At 42.2% G+C, this 22637-nt stretch overlaps 1 protein-coding gene across 1 annotated transcript in view; it reads left to right on the forward strand.

Annotated features, from left to right (window-relative positions):
- C1H3orf20 (chromosome 1 C3orf20 homolog) overlaps window positions 1-22637 on the forward strand; it is a 103139-nt gene that overhangs the window by 73398 nt on the left and 7104 nt on the right. The window contains exon 16 of the mRNA XM_044001448.1: window positions 9928-10073. Within this exon, the coding sequence (XP_043857383.1) occupies window positions 9928-10073 (146 nt within the window). The remainder of the gene's footprint in view (window positions 1-9927; window positions 10074-22637) is intronic.

The raw sequence follows: 22637 nt of genomic DNA on the forward strand, positions 1-22637 counted from the left end.
AATGCAAAGGACAGGATTTTAAGCCTTCCACCCATGAAGACCCAAAGGATCTGTGTTCTCCTTAGCATTGAGGAACTCCCTAGGATGGGAGCACCCTGTCTGATATAATAGAAAATTCTGGAGAGTTGCAAGAGGCATTGACTCAAGGTCAGACAAACTACTAATTGTCAGATAATGGGATTGGAACTCAGGTCCATCCTGCCTCTAAGCCCAGGGCTCAATCCATTAACCTTTCCCAGATCTTTGGCTCAGTGGAAAGACTAAATCCTCAGGCAAACTCCACCATGCAGTCAATCCATTTGGCCCCTTTGAACCTTGATATTGGACTCCAATGCTGAGGTCAAAATAGACAGGAGTGAAAATATTGCCAAACTCCAAGGAATTGATTTTGCTGAAAGTATAGTCACTTTGCCAATAAACTATTTCCAGAATTAATCTGTACATGAGAACTGCCCAATGAAGAGATGGAGTCCGTGACGCCTAAAGATATCTGGCATTTAAAAAAATCTGGGGCCAACAATTTGTGTTTTCTCAAGCATTTATGATAATGTCTTCCCTTTTCCACCCTCAGAGCATCACTGAAGTTTTCCTAAGATTACATTTGGATTTGATTCCGAATGCCACAACATTGAAAAGTGAATTAGCCTTAAATTAAATGAATTTCCATTAATAATAGCAAATATTTATATAGCACTTTATACTTACATATATTATGTATGTATGTGTGTGCATATATGTATGCATGTATAAATATGTACTATATTTATTGTGTGCATGATGCATGTGTGTGCATAGAAATTATACGTAAATGCATGCATGCATACACACCCAAATGAAATCTCATTTGATCCTTACAACAGCTCTGTGAGAGGAGTGTGTTATTATCATTCCCATTTTACAAATGAGAAAACTGAGGCTTAGAGAGATGAAGTGACTTGTCCAATCAAGTGTTGGGGAAGGGATTTGAGCCCAAGTCTTCCTGAATCCAAGTCCAACATGAGATTCTCTATAACAGTGATGTCAAACTCCAACAGAACCAGGGGGCCCACTAATCATTAATATGTCTTTAAAATAATAAGAATCTGATTGGGTTAAATATTGACTTAGTTTTTAAAGAGCAGTGTTTTCTATATTTTATTTGATCTTTATTTTTTTCATCATTTTCCAATTACATTTTAACCTATTTTGTGCCATAGTAAGTATTCCCACAGTGGCCAGGTAGGGGTGGGCCACGTGCTTGACACCTCTGTTCTACACCACATGATGGAGCCCCCCAAAATTTGTATATTTATTTTTATCATGCACTCCTAGTGGGCATATATTTACTTATTTAAAAATTATATAAATGCACAATTAATTAAAATGATTTTAAGAAAACTATTTGGGGCAGCTAGGTAGCACAGTGGATAGAGCACCAGCCCTGGATTCAGGAGGACCTGAGTTCAGATCCGACCTCAGACACTTAACACTTACTAGCTATGTGACCCTGGGCAAGTCACTTAACCCCAATTGCCCCGCAAAAAACCCCAAAAAGAAAACTATTTAATAATGCTGCAAACCCTTTTTGCTTTCCCTAAGTTTGTAATTATTAGTGAAAACAACATAATTGAATATACTTTATCATTGTTTTTTTAAATCTTGATTTGTCTCTTTGGGATACAGCCCTTTGAAGACATGGCTCTAAAGTTCAGTTATAATGGATGTTCTTGAAAAAAAATGCATCCATCCACAGGGAAGAAGTATGCTTAATAAATCATGATATGCATTTTCCAGACATATCCACCAATTATGCAAAGGCATGGGTTGAAGTTTGGCTGGTAAATTTTCACCTTCCCTGATATGAAAGGGTTCTTTTTGCAAACTAATCAGAAGATGTTGTGTTTCTGTATTTTTAAACAAATGGGTTCAAAACTCACTGCAACGTCTTTTGGAAAAGATTTTTTAAGCAGGCTAGAAAATTTTATTTCCCTGTTTGTGTGCAGCAAAAGGGTTTTAAGCAACATTACTTTCAGCAACAAAAGCCTAGTTTTTAGATGTCTGGATAATTGTGATGGTTTCATACCCCTATTAGCTAATATCTCTAGGCACAATATACATTTATGCACATTTGCATTGTGGGTTTGCTTTTCTTTGTATCTCCAACACAGCCCAGACTTTGGCACAGAGTAAGTGCCTAATAAATGCTGTTCAGTTGTTCCAGTCATGTTTGACTTTCTGTGACCCCATTTGGGGTTTTCTTGTCAAAGGTACTAGAGTGATTTGCCATTTCCAGCTCATTTTATAGATGAGGAAACTGAGGCAAACAGGAGTGAAGTGACTTGCCCTGGATCACATAGCTAGCAAGTGTCTGAGGTCAGATTTGAACACAGGTCTTCCTGACTCCAGGCCCAGTGATCTACCCACTGTGCTACTTGGCTGCCCCAATAGCTAGCACTTATATAGTGCTTTAAGGTTTGCAAAGAACTTTGCTAGCTGCCCAATTAATAAATACTTACTAATTTATAGAGGGTAATATTCATTGCTTGAAGTAGTAGATATAAATTAATATTTCAAATAATCCTAATAGTTTCCCTTTTTTTTTTTTTAGTGAGGCAATTGGGGTTAAGTGACTTGCCCAGGGTCACACAGCTAATAAGTGTTAAGTGTCTGAGGCCGGATTTGAACTCAGATACTCCTGACTCCAGGGCCGGTGCTCTATCCACTGCGCCATCTAGCTGCCTCAGTTTCCCTTTTTTTTTTTACTAACTTGTCAGAACTTGTTCGGTCATCATTGTTCTAGCTCCTCACATTGCTCATACCAAGAGCAGGAGAAGAGCCAAATGTCATTTTCCTGCTTTTTCTTTGGGCTCATGTTTTTGTTTGTTTGTTTTGTTTTTCTTTTTGTTTTTGGTGGGGCAATCAGGGTTAAGTGACTTGTCCAGGGTCACATAGCCAATAAGTGTCAGGTGTCTGAGGCTGAATTTGAACTCAGGTCCTCCTGAATCCAGGGCCAGTGCTTTATCCACTGCGCCATCTAGCTGCCCCTAGGCTCATGTTTTTAGAAATGTTTTCAGCCCATGCTTTCCCTGGAGGAATCTTTGTAAACCGCTTTCCTTTTTTGTGAGGGTTAGTTTAATTAAAATGGGATATCATCTGTAAGTCCATTTAAGTGAGCACATAAGGAATGTAATGCATAGCAATACACTGCAAGTGAACTGAATGATGGCACCACCAGCAACCCTTTCAACAGGTGGAGCTCCCATTCTTCCCTTAGGAAAACTTGAATGTCATTGATGACACATGACTGCCTACTGACTTACACACACTGCACATGACCTGTAAACATTCTGAATGAGTGTCAATGTCAACCCACATATTGAGTATTTGTAAAGCTTAGTCTCTTTTTTAAGATAAAAATAGAAATAGGTCATGTATTTTCTTCCCCCGCCCCACATTGGAGACCCCTGCTCTGAAGCACTATTTCCCAATCCCTATTGCACTCTGTATCAGTAAAATATTAAGATTCTTTAGTATGGAGTTCACATCTTCTCTAGCCTAGGTTGTGGGGGAGGAAGTGGCTATGTTTTCAGTGGCTCAGTAGGTACAGACTGGGAGACAAAATGAGGATGAAAGGAGCAGAATTCAAGGAGAATAAGGAAAAGAAGGTGTTCAATTGTGTTTGTGTGTTTGTGTGTGTGTGTGTGTGTGTGTGTGTGTGTGTGTTAGATTATAGCTTTCAAAAAGTAAGGGCCTTTGAGAGCCATGGTTTTGTGGTCCTTCACCTACAGTTGGGAGACAACACTCTTGAGGCCAGATAGATCTGAGCAGGGGTCAGGGGAGGGGCTGGGACTGTTCCGTTTGCTCCAGGGTGACAACCTTCTTAGTGTAACGATTGGAATGACGCCACCTGCTGGAGACTTACTGTAGAAGAGTTCCGCCCATGAAGTGAAGGTCTTTGAGGGCAAGACCAGGAGTCTTTTCTTTGGCATCAGGAAGTGACGCGGGGTAGTGGGAGGAGGAAGGAAGAGACTGGCGCTCGCTCTCGCTCTCTTTTCCTCTGGACTCTGGTGGAGAGTGGAGCTAGAAATGTGCTCTCCCTTTAATAGATAGGAATCTAGGCCTTTCTTCTCTCTTTATCAAATTCTTATTCTCCTTAATAAATGCTTAAAAGTCTAACTCTTGCTAAAGCTTATAATTTATTGGCGACCACTCACTAGGTATTTTAGACAGTTTAGCTAGAATTTTAGCCCTTAACATTAGAATAAGAACAGAGGAAGAAGCATCAGGCTGGACTGAATTGAGTTTTGGCTGTAACTGCTGGCCTCCCTCATTCCTGGGATGGTTTCTTTACCCCATTACTCTCCTTTTTTGCTTGAATCTATCCTTGTCTGTCTTTTCAATGATATTTAAATTATAACATCACTGAACAAAGATGAAGGCTAAAGCCATATTAGTATATCTTCTAGACAGTAGTTCACAAATTTTTTTAGTATAAAGACTCCTCCCCTTTTAAAAAAATTGTAGACTTCCACATAATAAATAGTATTTGTACTATGAGAAAATCTGTTGTTGTTAAGGCATTTTTCAGTCGTGTCTGACTCTCTGTGACCCCATTTGGGATTTTTTTGGCAAAGAGACTGGAGTGGTTTGCCATTTCCTTCTCCAGCTCATTTAACAGATGAGGAACTGAGGCAAACAGGGTTAAGTGACTTGCCCAGGGTCACACAGCTACTGTCTGAGGGTGGAAAAAGCCACTATTGGATCCAATCCATCCAGAATTTACAAATTGCCTACTACATGAAAGACACTACACTGTATATGACAGATATAAAACCAAAACAAAACAGTCCATGCTGTCAAGGAATTTGCATTCTAATTGGGGGATACAATACAGTAACAGATAAGTATATACTTGATAATTTGAGGAGGGAGTGAGTGAGCATTGTCAACTAGGGAAATCAGCTGAGAATTCCCAAAGGACAGTGATGAGCCTTAAAAGTAAATAAGGAATCTAAGAGGTGGAGGTGAGGAGAGAATGCTTTGGGGAAGAGAGAATACATGAGGAACAACCTCTACAAATAGGACAATTTGACTGGGATGTAGAGGGCATGAAAGGGGGTTGTGCTTACAAATCCCAGAAGGGTAAGCTACAGACAGGCTGTCAAGAGATTATGATACCAAGCTGAGGATTTTGCATTTTTTTGTTGTTTTTGTTTAATTGTTTCAGTCATGTCCAACTCTCTGTGACCTCATTTGGATTTTTCTTGGCAGAGATACTGGAGTGGTTTGCATTTCCTTCTCTAGCTCATTGTACAGATGAGAAAACTGAGGTAAACAGGGTTAAGTGACTAGCCCAGGCTCACACAGCTAGTAAATGGCTAAAACTGGATTTGAACTCACAAAGAGGAATTTTCCTGACTTCAAGCCCAGTGCTCTATCCGCTGCACTACTCAGCTGCCTCTTGCATTTTAAAGCTGAGGCAATAAGGAGCCGTGGAGTGGGAAAGGGAGATGGTCAGATGTGTTTCAGGAAGGCCATGTAGTAAAGAGAGAGAACTCTATGAATAATATGATATTACTCTGAATTTTGTAATACCCGAAATTATTTAGGTTTTTTTATTAATCACAACACCATTTACATACATTGGAAAATAGTAATATCTACATGTAGCATATAATTTTTAAATTTCAAACTACATTGTATATTATTTTACTATGTAATTTTACTTTTTTTTTTTTGTCTTTTTTTAGGCAACGGGGGTTAAGTGACTTGCCCACGGTCACACAGCTAGTAAATGTCAAGTGTCTGAGGCTGGATTTGAACTCAGGTACTCCTGAGTCCAGGGCCGGTGCTTTAACCACTGCGCCATCTAGCTGCCCCTCTTTACTATGTAATTTTAATTACATACTATATGTGTGTAGTATATTTGACTAGTTTGAAATTTTAAGTATTTTCAAAAACACATGTGTAACATATTTTCCATAAGAAAATAATGATTCTTTCTTGTATATGATTTGCAAATTCATTGCAGTAACTTCCCAGGCCCCTAGGGGGCCACTCTCTATAGTCTGAGAACTACTACTCTAGATCAGAGCTTGGTAATTAATGCTAAGGATGTCTCTGAGTGGTGGCCAAAGCATCTGTTTCCCCTTCTCTTCTAGCTATTTTAAAGTTTCATTCTTGCCTTTAATTTTCATTCCTGTCATTTCTCCCTTAACCCATCACCCTCCAACACTGACTCCAGAAAAGAGAAAAAAAAATTTTAAGCAAAAATATTTAAGCAAAAACAATCAACAGTGACCTTTTCTGACCACATACACCCCTTTTCTTATTTGTTGTTTTATGTCTCTGTCTGAGAGGAGACAAGACTATTCATTTTCTGGGACCACGACTACTAATTCCAATTCCTCAGTTTGGGTTCTCTTTAGTGTTGTTATTGTCTATGTTACTGGAGTCATTGTGAATATCATTCTCTTTTGCTTACTTCATTCTGCAACAGTTCATATAAGTCTTCCCATGTTTCTCTGAATTCCTTATATTCATTGTCTCTTAGTGCAATAATATTCTGTTACATTCACATAGCATAATTTCCTTTGCGATTCCCTAATCAGTGGGTAACAATTTTGCTTCTAGGGTCTTTTATTGTTGTTGGTGGTGAGTTTTGCTATCACAAAGAGTGCTGCTATGAATATTTGGTTATGTAGAGAGCCTTTCTGTCATTGACCTTCTCACAGAATACACTCAGAATAAGATCATGGGGGTCAAAAGGCTGAGCCACTTAGTAGCTCTCTTCCATCATTCTAAATTAGAACTAGACCAATTTACAGCTCCATGAGCCATAGATGTGTGTGCCTGCCTTTCTACAGTTCCTCCAACATTCATGAGTTCCATTTTTTGAATTCTTTGCCAATTTGCTGAAACAGATGTGAAAACTCAGGGTTGTTTTCATTTGCATCTCTCTTATTATTAGCTATTTGGCACAAGATTTGTTTGCGTTTCTTCTTCTGAGAACTTTTACATCTTTTGACCACTTACATATTGTTTCTTTTCTATATTATCTCCATCCCTCCCTACCCCTCATATTACTTCCTCCTCTATTCTCCCACTCCTCTTTCTTCCTTCCTTCAGTTCTTTTTCTTTCTTCCTTTTGCTTTCTTTCTTTCTCTTTCTTCCTCTCTTTCTTTCTTCCTTCCTTTATCTCCCCCCCCACACACACACACACTTTGGGCTTACCAATCACCCTTTAATGGCATCACCTGAGGCCTAAGAGCATTTTTTTTCAGTCCACATCAAGTCACACCTTCTCCAGAAAGCCTCCCCCAACTTCAGCCCCACTCTTGTTTTCATAGTGATGGATTAGATACTCATAACATTTTTGATGGGGAAGTGATTCTGGTAAATTAGTCAAAGAGAATTGAAAAATAATCTGTTAAGAGCTGGAAGACCTGATGACCTTTGTAGACACCAATAATTCATAGATCTCTAGGTCTCTATGAGATCTTCCTCCTTAACCCTCTCCCCCTTTAGTTGGACTTTGGAATCCACCCCCCACCCCAGGATAAGGCTGATTTTTCTGTGCCCTAGAATGACTTGTGGTGAAGAAGAAAGGTCCAGCTGAGGGACACCAGAGGGAGCCTTTGCCCTGCTTTGGGCTTAGTTCTCCTGGCCCCAGGAGAATGTCTCAGCCCAGTATCACCTACCCTGAAGGGGAATTCAAAACTTTCCTTAAGGCAGTGGGCTCCAAATGCCCCTAAAGCATAAGGGGCCCACTTGACTGAGTCATTTTTCATCATTCCCCAAATGAGTGTCTTTTGAGATCTGGACCTGCTGCTTTCTTGATGACCCCAGCTCTGCCTCCTTCCCACCCTCTTGGTACCACCTCTCCCAGCCCCACCCTCCTTTTCCTCTTGGCTCTGCGGATCTCAGCCCTGCCTTTCCTATCTTCCCTCCACCTCCAACCTCCAACACCACCCACAATGTCTGCTCACCCTGGACTCCACCCTACCTTTCGGGCTTCTTGCCCTCTGAATCCCCACCCAGCACTTCCCCAGCCCCACCCAGTGACAGCCTCCAATCTCCACTGCACCTTCCTGCTCCCACCCACTCACTGCTCTCTCCACTCCAACCATTCACCCCACTTCCTCTCTCTCCACCCAGCCTTTGCACACCTCCCCCATCCAGCCTTCCTCCATCATTTTCTCTCTCCTACTCGGAGCAGTCTTCCACCAAACCAATGGGTCAACAAACATTTATGAAGCACCTGCTGTCTGCCAGCCATCATGCTAAGTGCTCAAGTTATAAAGAAAAGCAAAAACAGTCTCTGTCTTGGAGCATCTCAAAGTCCAAATCTCTGAACTTATGATCCAGTGACCTGATCTGTTCAAGGGAAAGGAGTAGGGATGAACATGGGATACTTCTCTTTCCCTGGAGTGCATTAATGCCTGGAAGTGCTTCCTTCCCTTTCTAGCCCTGCCTTTCTTTCCCTCATCTTCCCTTGTATAGGCACACATAAAAGTAAGCAGAACCAAGACTGGCCTTCAAGGCTCTTTATCATATATCCCTACCCTACCTTTCCAGCCTGACTGACTCCCCAACACAAACCCTTCTCCACAGCCAAATTCAAGAGTTGGCTCAGGAGCCACCTCCTACAAGAAGTTTTCCTTGTTCTCCCCAGTTAAAGTCCACTCTATCCTGTCTAAGTCCTCGTGGCTATCATCTGTGGACATCCAGATTGGCCCTGTCCCCAGTAAATTCAGTTTCATGGTCTTCTGTGCCTCTACACTCTGCTTCCCAGCCCCATCCTGTTTCATTCTCTCAGGTTTCCCAGTTCTTCAACCTCCCCAGTTCCTAGGATCTCTATCTCCAGTCCACTTCAACGGAAGGTGTAGACATGCCTTAGTACCATCCTCTGTCCAGCCCTTACTCCCTTCAGACTCCAACTCAGCTCAGCTAAATGTGATCCAGTCTGTCTCTTTTTATCTGTTTATTTATTTTTTTGTGGGGCAATAAGAGTTAAGTGACTTGCCCAAGGTCACACAGCTGGTAAGTGTCAAGAGTCTGAGGTCATATTTGAACTCAGGTCCTCCTGAACCCAGGGCCAGTGCTTTATCCACTGAGCCACCTAGCTGCCTCCACTTGTATAATTTTAAAACTTTTTTTCAACTAACAAGCATTTATTTTCTCTCCCTCCCACCTCCCTTTCACCACCACCCCCTGTCTAGATTTGGGACTATGGTGGGGTTGAGACCTCTTCTAATAAGTAAGCATAGTCTAACAAAATAAATTCCCTCACTGACCATGTCCAGAAGTGCTTATTTCCTCCTGGATCCTCTCTCTGAAGTCATGATTGGTCATTCAATTGATCAGAGTTCCTAAGTCTTTCTAAAAATCTGACCTGTGATATATACAAAAGATAAAGAACCAAATGAAGAGATTCTAGATTTGGGGGTGGGGTGGGGTGGGGGAGGATACTGAAGTCCTAGTTCTACTCTTGGATTGAGGCTGGGCCTGGAATTTTATTGGTATAGGGAACTCCCAGGTGAAGAAACTCCTTCTACCCATGCATGTAGCACCTCCTTTAGAAGTTAGAGAGTTACTTAGGGCAAAAGGGAGCATAAGTGATTAGTCCAGGGTCACATAGCCAGTACTTGGGCCCAGGTCTTTCTCCATGAAGTCATGAGATGCTTAAATATTCTGATGGCCAAGTTTGTCACCTGAACTTTTTTTTTCTGATGGATTCCCTATTCTTACCTAGTTCTTTGACAGGGGAGAACCCTGAGCAGTAAAAATCCCCATCCCTCCAGGCAGTGCTTTCTGTGGTCTGATCTTGGGATGAAAGAGGGCCCACTCAGGTCTCCCTGTCTGTGCTGGGCTTTAGTATTGTCATCATTTTCTACTGATGCTAAAGGCCTCTCCTGCCCCTTTCTCCTTCTCCCCTGTTTGTTGCAGATGTTTGCTGGGGGTAAGCTCCTCTTTGGGGGATTTATCTTCAACGGATACGGCTGCTGCAGCAAGAAGAATCTACTGAAGCAGATCTTCCTGGCCCGCCAACAGAACAAGATGGGTTACTTCCTGCCTGACAACTTCAAATTTAGGTAAATCAGGAAACACATGGGATGAGCTGGCCTGCGGGGGTTGGGAAAGGGCCCAGAGAGAAATGCACAGGGCTGGGGAGAGGAGAAAGAGGAGGAGGAGGAGGAGAAGAAGAGAGGAGGAGGAGGAGGAGGAGACCTGAAGGAAAGAGGGAGCCTGGCTGGGGAAGATGAATGGGGTGGCCGATAAGGAATGTGGGTGTGTGGGGCTGGGGACCTAGCTGTTATCAGCTGCCTGCTCCAGGAAGGGGAAAAAACAAAAACAAAGGAAAAACACAAACTATCCCCCAGGAGGGGTGGAAGGAAACATTATGTAACTAATAGGCAGCTTAGTGCTCTAGGATATACATGGGACTTGGAAGTAGGAGATCTGGGTTCAAATCCAAGCTCTGCCATGAACTTGTGTGATCTGAGCAAGTGGAACCTCAGTGTTCTTATCTTTAAGATGGGGATATTGATACTTGGGCTCACTAAGTTGTGGTGAGGAAGATTCAATGAGGCAATGACTATGGAAGAGAGGCTATATAGAGTAGTGGATAGCAAGTTGACCTGACACTCAGAAAGACCTTAAGTTTAAATCCTGCCTTTGATTTATACTGGGGGGAGAGGGGGGGGCACGGGCAGGCAGAGCCAAGATGGCAGAGGAGAGGCTGTGACTCCCACAAGCTCCAGATAAACCCGTCCACTCACTCCCAAATAATACCATTTTAAAAAAGAGCAGCCTAATGCACATAAAAACAGAGTGAGACTATTTTTCAACAAAAGAAGGCAGTTTCAATAATCTGCTGATTCAGCTGAACAGCTCAGTGTGCAGTCTGGACCCAACCAGGAACATACAGTGCTTCCAATGCACCTCAGAGTCCTCAGTGCCAGAGGCTTCTTCTGAGGCTCAGATTGCGGGCTGCTGAGGGGGTTCAGTGGTAGGCCAGGGTGAAGTGGAGGCAGTCTCTGATGGAGTTGGGATGAAGTGCCCTGGTTCTGAACCAGTGGGCTGAATCAAGTGCTGGTGGCCCAGTGGGGGAGGAGCACAGGCACGCCAAGCTTCCTACCACAGAGAATCAGAGGTCAATCAGACTTCTGTTTTGGGGTCAAAGAGAATGCAGGCCATGGCTACTCAAAGGCCAGACAGGCTGAGAAGAAGCCCAATCACTCCCTGGGCCACACTGTAGCTCAAACAGTGTGTCCTGGAACCAGTGCTACACTTTAAGGAGTTAAAAGCCAAGAAATAGATGGTCAAGATGAGCAGGCAGAGAAAGCAGCAGACCATCAAAAACTTCTTTGGGGGAAAAGTAGACCTAAATACACCCTCAGAAGAAGAAGAAGATAATAACAAAGTCAAAGCTCCAACATCCAAAGCTTCCAAGAAAAATATGAATTGGTCTCAGACCATGGAAGCACTCAAAGGGGACTTTGAAGAGAAAGTAGGAGAGATAGAAGGAAGATTTAGAAAGATGGAGGAAAGGATGGAAAGAGAAATGAGAGCAGTGCAGGAAAGTCATGAGAAAAAAGTCAACATTTTGAAAAGCCAAATGGGAAAAGAAATAGAAAAGCTCTTTCAAGAAAATAATTGCCTAAGAATTAGGATTGAACAAATAGAAGCTAGTGACTTTATGAGAAACCAAGACACAGTAAAGCAAATCCAACTGAATTAAAAAAAAAAATAGAAGGTGATATGAAATATCTTCTTGGAAAAACAGCTGACCTGGAAAACAGATCCAGGAGAGATAATTTGAAAATCAATGGACTACCTGAAAACCATGACCAAAATAAGAACTTAGACACCATCCTCCAAGAGATTGTCAGGGAAAATTGCCCTGATATTCTAGAAGTAGAAGGTAAAATAGAAATTCAAAGAATCCACTGATCACCTCCTGAAAGAGATTCCAAAAGGAAAACCTCCAGGAATATTATAGCCAAGTTACAGAGCTCCCAGGTCAAGGAGAAAATATTGCAAGCAGCTAGAAAAAAGGAATTCAAATACTGTGCAGCTACAGTAAGGATAAAACAAGATTTAGCAGCATCTACATTAAAAGACTGGAGGGCATGGAATATGATATTCCCAAGGGCAAAGGAACTGGAACTATATCCAAGAATCACTTACCCAGCAAAACTGTATATAATCTTTCAGAGAAAAAAATGGCACTTCAATGAAAAAGAGGACTTTTAGGCATTCATGATGAAAACACCTGAACTGAATAGAAAATTTGACTTTCAAATACAAGACCCTAGAGAAGCATAAAAAGGTAAACAGGAAAAAGAAATCATGAGGGATATTAAAAGATTAAACTGTTTACATTCCTACATGGGAAGATAATACTCCTAACTCATAAGATCTTTCTCAGTATTAAGGCAGCTGAAAGGCATATACTTAGAGGGCACAGGTGTGAATTGAATATGAAGGGATGATATCTATAAAGCATTCATTTTTTTGTTTATCCTTGTTTTTTGTGGAGCAGGCAGGATGGGGTGGCTTATGTCTATGGAGGGATTTGGGTTCAAGGCCTCCTGGTTCCAGGGCTGGTGCTTTGTCTACTGTGTCATCTAGCTGACCCATGATGACATCTTCAAAATAAAGTTACAGGGTGATTTATTCTAGCCCTTTTCAGGGCTGCTCATCCACCTTCGGTGTCCACCTGGCCATAGCATGTGTAAACAAACTGTCTTGGCAGACCAGTTAAACCAGGTCAAGGGTAACCAACAGGCCTCAAAACCATTGGTGAGTTAGGAGGATGTTTCTGCCCCAGCATGTGAAGACTTCCCCCAGCAGAATGGGCAGATGAGAAAAATAGGAGGAGGCTGAAGCAGGTGCTTGGAGCTTGGTCAGACACTGAAGACATCAAGGTCGTCCACTGTATCCCCAGCCATTGCCAGGGATCTTGACTTTTGTCCTGCTGCTGGACATTCCATGACTGGAAGAGAGAGTGAAGCTGATGACTCTGTGTGATTCTGCCTCATTGAAATCCTATTTACACCAAGTCTAGACATCACCCTAAGATAGCACTGGTCCCCTCTGAAAACAAAAACCAACAACAGCTGAGTGACCCTGGTAGAGTCACTTATCAAGCCTCAGTGCCTCAGGCAAAACTCTTAAGAATAAAAGCTGCTGTGCAAAAAAAAAAAAAAAAGCAGGGAAAAGACATATGGAAGAATCATAAAACACAACACTGACGTAAGTTTCTGTTAAAATACATGGGAGGTATTACGAGATAGTGGTTTATATACTTTGAGAGGGCCCTGAGTAGACATTCCAGGAAATAGAGAAATACAATGGTTTATATAGACTTTGACAGGCTAAATGAAAGGAGTAGGGTGTTCCATTGGATTCTTTTAAAGAAATCAGGACTTGAAATAGCCTCTGCTTTGTTTCTATTCCTAACATCAAAAAACAAGATGGTTTGTGTTTATGGAGGATTTCAGTTAAAGAAGTGATTTAAAACTGAAAGGGACTTTAGAGGCCATTTTGTCCAACTCTCCTTGTTTTACAGAGGAAGAAATTGAGAGCTAAAGCGGTTAGGTGACTCACCCCCAGTTCACACAGGTGATAAGCAACAGAGCCAGAATATTGTCCATGGAGGGTAGAGTGGAAGTACATAGGAGGCCATAGGCAGAAAAAGGAAAGGAGAAAAGATTCTGACTCACTGGCTATTGATTCTAACTTGTTTCACTGTGATGTTTCTTACCACTACACAAGGGATTCTTCACCTTTTTTGGGTCACAGACCTCTTTGGTCATCTGGGGAAGCCTATGAGGGAATGGGAACCCTATGGGTTCCTCCTCAGAATAATGTGTTTTTTTTTAATTCATAATTGAAGGAAATATACAAAAGTGTAATTTTCCCATCTGAGTCCACAGACCCCCTGAAATCTGTCCATTGGAGCCTTTGGGGAGTCTGAGGGCCCTAGTTTGAGAACCCCTCCATTAGATGGCTACCAACTCATTTGATTGGGAATTGGTTGCCAGTTAGCCAAAAGCAAGGCCAAGTGGGAATAAGACTCAGTCAGGTGCTTGGGAGAAGAGGAATACTGGAAGGGAAACAGGAGGGTGAACAAGAAAACAGATTATCCACCCTTTCCCACCTTTGACAAAAAGGCTCCCAGGGACCCCTCTTTCCCTCAGCTGTGAGGCTTTTAGGGAGTTCAGGCCACAAACCAACTGATTCCTAACTCATTGATAAGAAGCAGTGAGGGGGGCAGCTAGGTGGCACAGTGGATAAAGTACCAGCTCTGGATTTAGAAGGACCTAAGTTCAAATCCGGCCTCAGACACTTGATGCTTTCTAGCTGTGTGACGCTGGGCAAGTCACTTAACCCCAATTGCCCCACAAAAAAAAAGAAAAAGAAAAGAGAAAAGAAGCAGTGAGGGATGTGAGGGGGCAGGGCTGGGAGAGAGGATGTCAGAGGTCCCAGTAAAGATGGAAACCATTTAGGTCACTGATATTGTCCTTCACCCAGGGGCTCTGCAGAACTGAAGGCTCTTTGGAGATAAAGGCAGGCAGAGACCCACCGTCCCCTAGACTCTTAAACACTGAGTTCCATCAGGAAAGTGGTCTTAAACTGGGAGAAAAAGCTAATCCCTTTCCCTGGAGAACCCTTCCCCATCCCCACACATGAAAACCTCTCAGAGAAGCACACTGGTGTTCCCATTACGTTTCCTTCCAGCTATCCCAGAGACACAGAACTAACAGTGGAATGGAGTGCAAAGAATGCTAGAACAAGAGCCCAGATTGCTGATCTCCATCCCTGCATCTGCTGTTAATTACTTTATAAACCTTATCTGGCTCTTTTGTTAACAAACTGTCCTTTAGTAAATGAGGGGTTTGGATCAGACGATTTATAAGATCTCTTCACCCTCCTGGACCTCAGTTTTCTCATCTGTAGAATTGGGCATTCTGGACCAGATGTCCTCTGAGCTCACTTCTAAAGCTATGATGCTGGGATCCCATTTCAGTTTTAGAATTTTGTGACTAAAAAGTCTCTCCTTACCTCTCTCCACTTCCCCTCCCTTTTAAGAACAAGAAGCTAACAATGTGTGGAAGGGGTTTTTCCCCTAGGTAAACTTGGAATGGGGGGGGGGGGAATCACATCTTGACTTTGACTTACCTCTAACTGAAAGTTAGCATTTCCTTCTATTATGAATGTAGGTAGCAAACCATAGTGGTATCAGGCTTCCCCAAACTGCCCAGGGGAGAGGCAGGGATGACACAAAAAAAGTGTCTCCTGTCCCATGACAAAGCTGTAAGGTACATGAAATAGTACTTTCTACCCTGTGTGACCAGATGGCCAGTGTCCTCTTTGTGACCTTTGATGGCACAGAGTTCCAACCCTTTCCACCCCCCCCACCCCCCCCCCATCTCTCCAGAATCGTGTCTTTCCATCACCCCCAGTAAAACTCACCAGTCCTTTGTTTTCGTCTCTTCCAAACCCTTCTCTCCTTAAGAGCTAATCTTCTAATCCGGTTTATACTAAACTGTTAATGGGGAAGAATAATTACTTTCCATACAGTTTCTCTCACAGAAGGTGGAGGAAACTGTTAACTCTGGACTTAATTCCCATCTTCAAGCAAAAAAAACAAACAAACAAACAAACAAAAAAACAAGTAATGGGGAACCTTGGGAGAAAGCAGTCTTACTGTCCTATAAGATCGTAGATTTAGAACTGGAAATGGCCTTTAAAGAAAGAATGTGAGGGCTGGAAGGGACCTCAGGAGCCACCTGCTCTAATCCACAAACAAAAGAAATTCCCTTTTCAATAGACCTGCTAGGGTCGTTGAGTCCAATTCATTTTATAGATAAGGCAATGGAAGCCCAGAGGTAAAATGCTGCTGGTTCTATAGACCAGGAGTTCCTTTCCTTTTTCCTTTCTTTACATCTCCATTTCTAGGAATAGCGATGTGGTAGGTATTTAAAATGCCTGTTGACTTGACTTGACCTGAGCAAAGCCAGGTGGATGGGATTTAAGCACAGATCTTCCTGACTTGAAGTCCAGCATTTTATCCACTATACCCCCCTGTACTCCTTTTCTTCTTCCTCCTTCCAAAGATGTGGGCACAGCCTCCAATGGTATAGACTACAACCCATCCACAACTTCCTCATCCTTGGGAATTTCTGTCCAGGTCCTCCTATGAATGCTACAAAATGGATTTATCCAATTCAATGGAGGCCTCCCTCTAGAACTTTTCAGGTACCATGAGTACCAGTGTAGTACCCAGATTCATTGTCCATCTTTGATACCTTTATCTTACTTCATGGACAAAATTATGTTTTTTTCTGGTCACATACTTCCTAGATGTGACATTCAATACCATCTCTTGGATACGAGTCATCATTGCATATGTACTTTAGCCTTCTTTTCCCCATCATGTGGTGTTGGTTTTTTTCCATCACCCTGTGGTTTTCACTGTTAATAAACTGTGGTATTCTACGAATCACAAACATATAGAATCAAAGGAAGAATGCTGGTTTTTTAAATATGGGCTTCTGTTCAAGGAGTGAGTGAGCACCTTGGGATCTTTGAAAGTACTGGGCAATTATCCAGGTACAAGCCAACTTGCTGTTTACCTCCTGTTAAATTCTAGGCCAATGTTCCTTATCTATCTGGAGTATCTATTCAAGATAGATGTTCTAATGGACTAATTCCTGTTCTGCCCATATGGCTGTATGATGTAGTTTGGGTCATAAGCATTCTTTATCCATCTGTTTCTTCCCATATGGATGATTAGACTAGTCTCTTTGGAGCAGCCATCAATTTCATTAAGTAGAACCAATAGCAACCTGAGCACGGCATTATCATTCCAGAGCAGAAATATATGGAGTACTTTTTCATCCAACACTGACTGCTCATGTGACCCCAGACAAGTCACTTAAAGCTTCCTAATCCTCAGTTACCTCATCTGCGAAATGAGAAAATTGGACTAGATGAACTCTACAATTCCTTCCTGACCTCTAAAGGTGACCCAATGATCTATGAAAATTCCTTTTTGATTTGAACTCTATGATGGATACATTTCCTCCAATGTGGTGACAAACACCTTGTTAAAGGTGTTTATACTATCTCACCATCTTCTTATGTTTCACTTGATATTATAGAGAGGGACAACATAGTATAATATGATATCTGTCACCCCATTGACTATCAGAATTGATCTGGCTGCTTATGCAGCTGTCCTCTTTCTCCCTCACTGCTACATGACATCTCTCCTGAAGCTGCACACTCAGTTGAAGAGGACAACTTTCCCTGAGAAAGGCATACTGTTTTTCAGTCTAGAGTATGTGAGTAGGGAGCATCTAGGTGGTGCACCGGCCTTGGATTCAGGAGGACCTGAGTTCAAATCCAGCCTCAGACACTTGGCACTTACTGTGTGACCTTGGGCAAGTCACTTAACCCTCATTGCCCCACCAAAAAGAAAAAAAGTATATGAGTAGCTGTTCCTTTGCTAGAACAAGCTCCCAGGGCGATTTCCCAAAAACAAACCAACAGAATCCTCTCTTATAACAAAGAGAAACAATTAAGCAATGAAAGTGAACACATCAACCACATCTGACAATGTATATACCATTCTACACTCTTAGTCCACCATCTTTCTTTTTAAAGGATAGAAATAAATTTCATCATCACTTCCCTTAAAGATTATCAACTCCTCTTGATATCTTATAGACTCAACTCTAAAGGGCTAGTATTGCCACCTGCAAGGAGTTTGTATGATTTCATTGTGATATTTTAATTTGCTACCTCTCCTCAAGTTCTACTACCCAGTGTACTGTGTGACCTTGTTTAGTTCCCTTCAAGTGTCTGACCCTCCTCAGTAAAATGAAGAGGTTGGATGGATGATCTCTAAAGTCCTTTAGCGTTGTACATTTTTTTGTTCTAAAGTCCTTCCAGCTACAACATTCTATGTTCTTAGGTTCCTCCTAGTTCTGATATTCGGTATTCTAATGCCCCTTGTAGCCCTGTCTTTTTTTAAAATTATTTTTGTTTGGTTAAATATTTCCCAATTACATCTAACAACATTTAATGATCAATTTTTAAACTTTTGAGTTCCAAATCCTCTCCTCTCTCTGCCCCCCTCCCTGAGAAGGCAAGCAATTTGATCTCAATTGTACATGTGAAGTCATGCAAAATGTATTTCCAAATTAGCCATGTTATAAAAGAAAACAGAATAAAAATAATGAAATATTTATTTAAAAGCATGCTTCAATCTGCATTCAGAGTTCATCAATTCTCTCTCTGGAGGTAGCATTTTTCAACATGGGTCCTTTGGACTTGTCTTGGATCATTGTGTTGATCAGAGTAGCTAAGTCTTTTACAGTTGTTCACCTTTACAATGTTGCTGTTACTTTGTACAATGACCTTCTGGTTCTGCTCCCTCTGCATGAGTTCATAAGTCTTCCAAGGTTTTTCTGAAAGCATATTTATCATAGCACAATAATATTCCATCACAATCATATGCCACAACTTGTTCAGCCATTCCCCAATTGATGGTCTACCCTTTGATTTCCAATTCTTAGTCAACACAAGAAGAGCTGCTATAAATATTTTTTGTAAAGTCTTTTTCTCATTTTGGGATGTCTTCGGGATATAAACCTAGCAGTGGTATTGCTGGATCAAAGGACACGCATGGTTTTATCACCCTTTGGGCAGAGTTTCAAATTGTTCTCCATAATTGTTGGACTACTTCACAACTCCATCAACAATGTATTAGTGTCCCAATTTTTCCATATTCCTCTAGCATTTTTCATTTTCCTTTTTTGTCATGTTAGCCAATATGATGTATGAGGTGGTATTTCAGAGGGTTTTTTTGTTTTGTTTTGTTTGTGAGGCAATGAGGGTTAAGTGACTTGTTCAGGGTCACCCAACTAGTAAGTGTCAAGTGCCTGAGGCCAAATTTGAACTCAGGTCCTCCTGAATCCAGGGCCAGTGCTTTATGCACTGTGCCACCTAGATGCCCCTCTCAGAGTTGTTTTAACATGCATTTCTCTAATCAGTAGTAATTTAGAACATTTTTAATGGGACTGGTGATACCTCTGAATTCTTTTGAAAACTACCTGTCATATCCTTTGACCATTTATCAACTAGGGAATGGCTCTTATTTTTATAACTTTGGCTCAGTTCCCTATGCATTTGAGAAATGATAGCCCTAACTTTCAATGATTATATCGTACAACATTTACAACTCAATAACTCAAGGGAAGTTCCATTCTAATGATAGAATTTCAGGTAGTAGGATAGTCAGGTGGAAGGCAGTATAATATTCTTGGTATATCCAATATCATACCACATAGGCACTACCTATGGAAAAGACCAGCTCTGGTGGGAAGGAGGAAATTGGCCAGAATATAAGGCAGGCATAATGTCAGTGCCAGCAACTTGCAATGCTGCCTAGAAGCAGGTAATTAAGCCAGTATTGAGAAATGTTGCACTGTAATAGGAAAACTCCCCATACACCACTAATAAGGAGCTAGGAATTGTTTTTCATAGAAATGAGAACTGAACTGGTCCCTGGAGGGTCCTGGTCTACCTCTCCCTGGCAGCAGCCAGAATGAGAATGAAAGCTAGACTACACCTGCTCCTGGAAACCTGGAAAAGAAATGCAAAGCCCAAGAAACGGAATTCACTTCACTTCAACAAGTATTTGTTGGGAGGCAGTGTGGAAAGACTTCTTGATCTTAAGTCAGAGGACTTGGGGTTGAATGCAACCACCTATGTGACCCTGGGCGAGTCACTAAACATTTTTATTTTCTTATTTTTTATATGGGGCTAGGGGTTGCACTAGACAGCCTCTAAGATTTCTTCCAGCTCAAACTCTGTGCCCCTATGATGCTAAGGAAGGTACAGGGTATGATCCCAGATTCTAAGGATTCAAAGACAAATATGAAACAGTTCCTGCCCTCAAGAAGTTTACACTCTACTGGGGGGGGGGGATTTGTGTGCATAAAGAAGGAAGTACCTCATATATACAAGTTACACATAAAGTAATTTTGGAGAGAAGAGGAGCAGGAAACTCCTAATGTAGAAGGTAATATGTGGGCTGAACCTGGAAGGGGGCTAGGTATTCCAAGAGGCAGAGCTGAGGAGTGAGGGCATCCCAGGAATGGGGATATTCCTTGGCAGGGGGAGCCTGAATGAACCCATCCATCACCTCTGTGGCAGAGGCTAGGGCCATGTCAAAAGCCCAGCCGGCATTCTGCTAGACCACAGGTTTTTAATTCAGGGTCCAAAATCTAGTGTTTAAAAAATGTTTTGATGATTGTATTTCAAAATAATTGGCTTCTTTTGGAGTCCATGACACAAAAATCACTGTGGAAGTCTGCCTCTGGAGCTGCTTGGCTCCAGTGCTAGCTAAGGCTTTCTCCAGGCACACTCATTCTTCTTATTCCCAAGGACTTCCCAGGGAGACAAGGGAGAGGCTTTCTAGCATGGAGGAAATAATTCTAGGTGAGAAGTTGAGAGACTTGGGTTCTCATCCTAGCTTCCTCATTTGCTAGCCATACAACCTTTTTTGAATGATAGTTTCCTTATCCGTTAAAAAAAAATTGTGGGGGGGAGAAGACTAAATTATTTTAAAACATTATTTTGACAATGTGATGACTCAGCTGATTTTGGTATAGAGAGAAGGGCCCTGACCCTCTTGGACAGAATCCTGGGATCCCATCCTAAGTCTGCTTGTTCCAGACTTTGGATAACTGGCCATCTCACTGAAGACTATTTCCCCCATCTGCAGAATAGGGATTGCTTTCTGTTATTGTTCAGTTGTTTCAGTCTTGTCCAACTCTTTGTGACCACAAATGGGGTTTTCTCAGCAGAGATGCTGGAGTGGTTTGCCATTTCCTTCTTTAGCTCATTTTGACAGATGAGGAAATTGAAGTGAACAGGGTTAAGTGACTTGCCTAGGGTCACACAGCTAGTAAGTGTCAAGTGTCTGAGGCCAGATTTCAGGTACTCCTGATCCAGGGCCAGAGCTTTATCCACTGTGCCACCTAGCTCCCATAAAAGTACTTTTGATGAGGTGATTTCTTAGGACACTTTCAGTTTAACAACCTAGGGTTGGGGTTCCCCAGTTTTTACAATCCCCATCCCCCCTGGCTTTCAGTAAACTTTCCCATATCCCTTATTCAAGATGAAATAAATTCTAGTGTTTACTTTCCTTTGCACATAAGCAATAAAACAAAGTTTTCCATAAAGAAAAACTACTTCCTTGAAAAATGCTTCTTCTACCCAGTGGGAATCCATACGTGTACCCTAGATTGTGAATCTGTGGTCTAGAGGGAAGTGCTAGAAGACCTCAGGAAGCCAGGCAGCCTGGAGGATAGAGCGCTGGCCTTGAAGTCAAGATGGCACTTCCTAGCTGTGTGACTCTGTGTAAGTCACTTGATCTGTCTCAGTCTCATCTGTAAAAAATGGAGATAATAATAGCACAGCTGACACTCAGAGTTATCATGGGAATTAAAGGAGATAACACATGGAGAGCACCTTGGCAAACATAAAGTGCTTTATACATGCTAGCTCTTATTAGATTCATGGCCACCTTGTATGGAAACTGAAATAGGGATTATGGAATAGGAGGAGAGAGCCAGCTTCCCTCTAAGGATCCTTCCATTGCCCAGTAGGTTCAATCCACTCCAAGAGGATCCCTTAACTATGCCTACTTGTTCCTCAGACACTTTAATCCCCCAAACACCAAGTGGTCAGTCATTCAATATTTAATGTGTGTCTTAGCTCTGTGATGGACATTGGGGAGCATACAAAGACGAACAAAGTATGGTTATTGCCTTCAAGTAGATCACAGTCCAAAAGAGGTCCGAGAAAAGATAACCCCAGATATCCAAATGCCTTCACACCTAATTGTACTTTGGGGGTGACACAGGGCTCCTGAGGACCCATCTCCCAAAGTCTAGAGGGCTCTGTTCTGTGCTGGAGTCAGGGGAGCGGTGGAGTATGAATACCAATACAATTAGCTGTACTTGAAACAGCTAAGGGGATGTAAGGTGATATAATGGAAGGAGAAATGGGTTTGAAGACAAGGGATCTGCAGTCAAAGTATTTCTCTGCCTCTAAGGTCCCTCCCAGCCCTATTCCATGAAGTGCTTTGAGATCCCGGGGAAAAGGCATCCTGGGATTTCCCCCCTAAAGGCTTTTATAGTTTCTCTACCAAAACACAAGTGGTCTTTGTGCAGTGGGTCAGAGTTGGGGGGAGGGAGAGGGGATGTGCTGTAGAGATGCTGTGCATTCCTGCCCCAGCCTTGCTCCATCTTCACCACACCCACTGAATCCCAGCAAACCCTAAAAATCTCTTTCTATGCAGCAGGCTGTTTCTGGTGTCACCTTTAGGTGGTGATGGACCACAGCCGGCCTCTAGCTTAAGGCCACTTCCTGACTTTCTGCTGGTCTGCATAATCAGCCAACAGAAATTCTCTAGGGAACCAGCAGCCCTCCCCCACCTCCCTCCACCCAAGCTGCATTAATGCCCTGTCGTCTGTCACTGTCCAGGCCCATTGCCATTGAATGATTGAGTGTGGTGACACGGTTCAGACAGGGAACTTGGCTAATGGTAAAACTGTTTTGGTATTAAAGCA

The sequence above is a fragment of the Dromiciops gliroides genome, chromosome 1, assembly GCF_019393635.1.
Source record: "Dromiciops gliroides isolate mDroGli1 chromosome 1, mDroGli1.pri, whole genome shotgun sequence".
NCBI classification, from domain to species: Eukaryota; Metazoa; Chordata; class Mammalia; order Microbiotheria; family Microbiotheriidae; genus Dromiciops; species Dromiciops gliroides.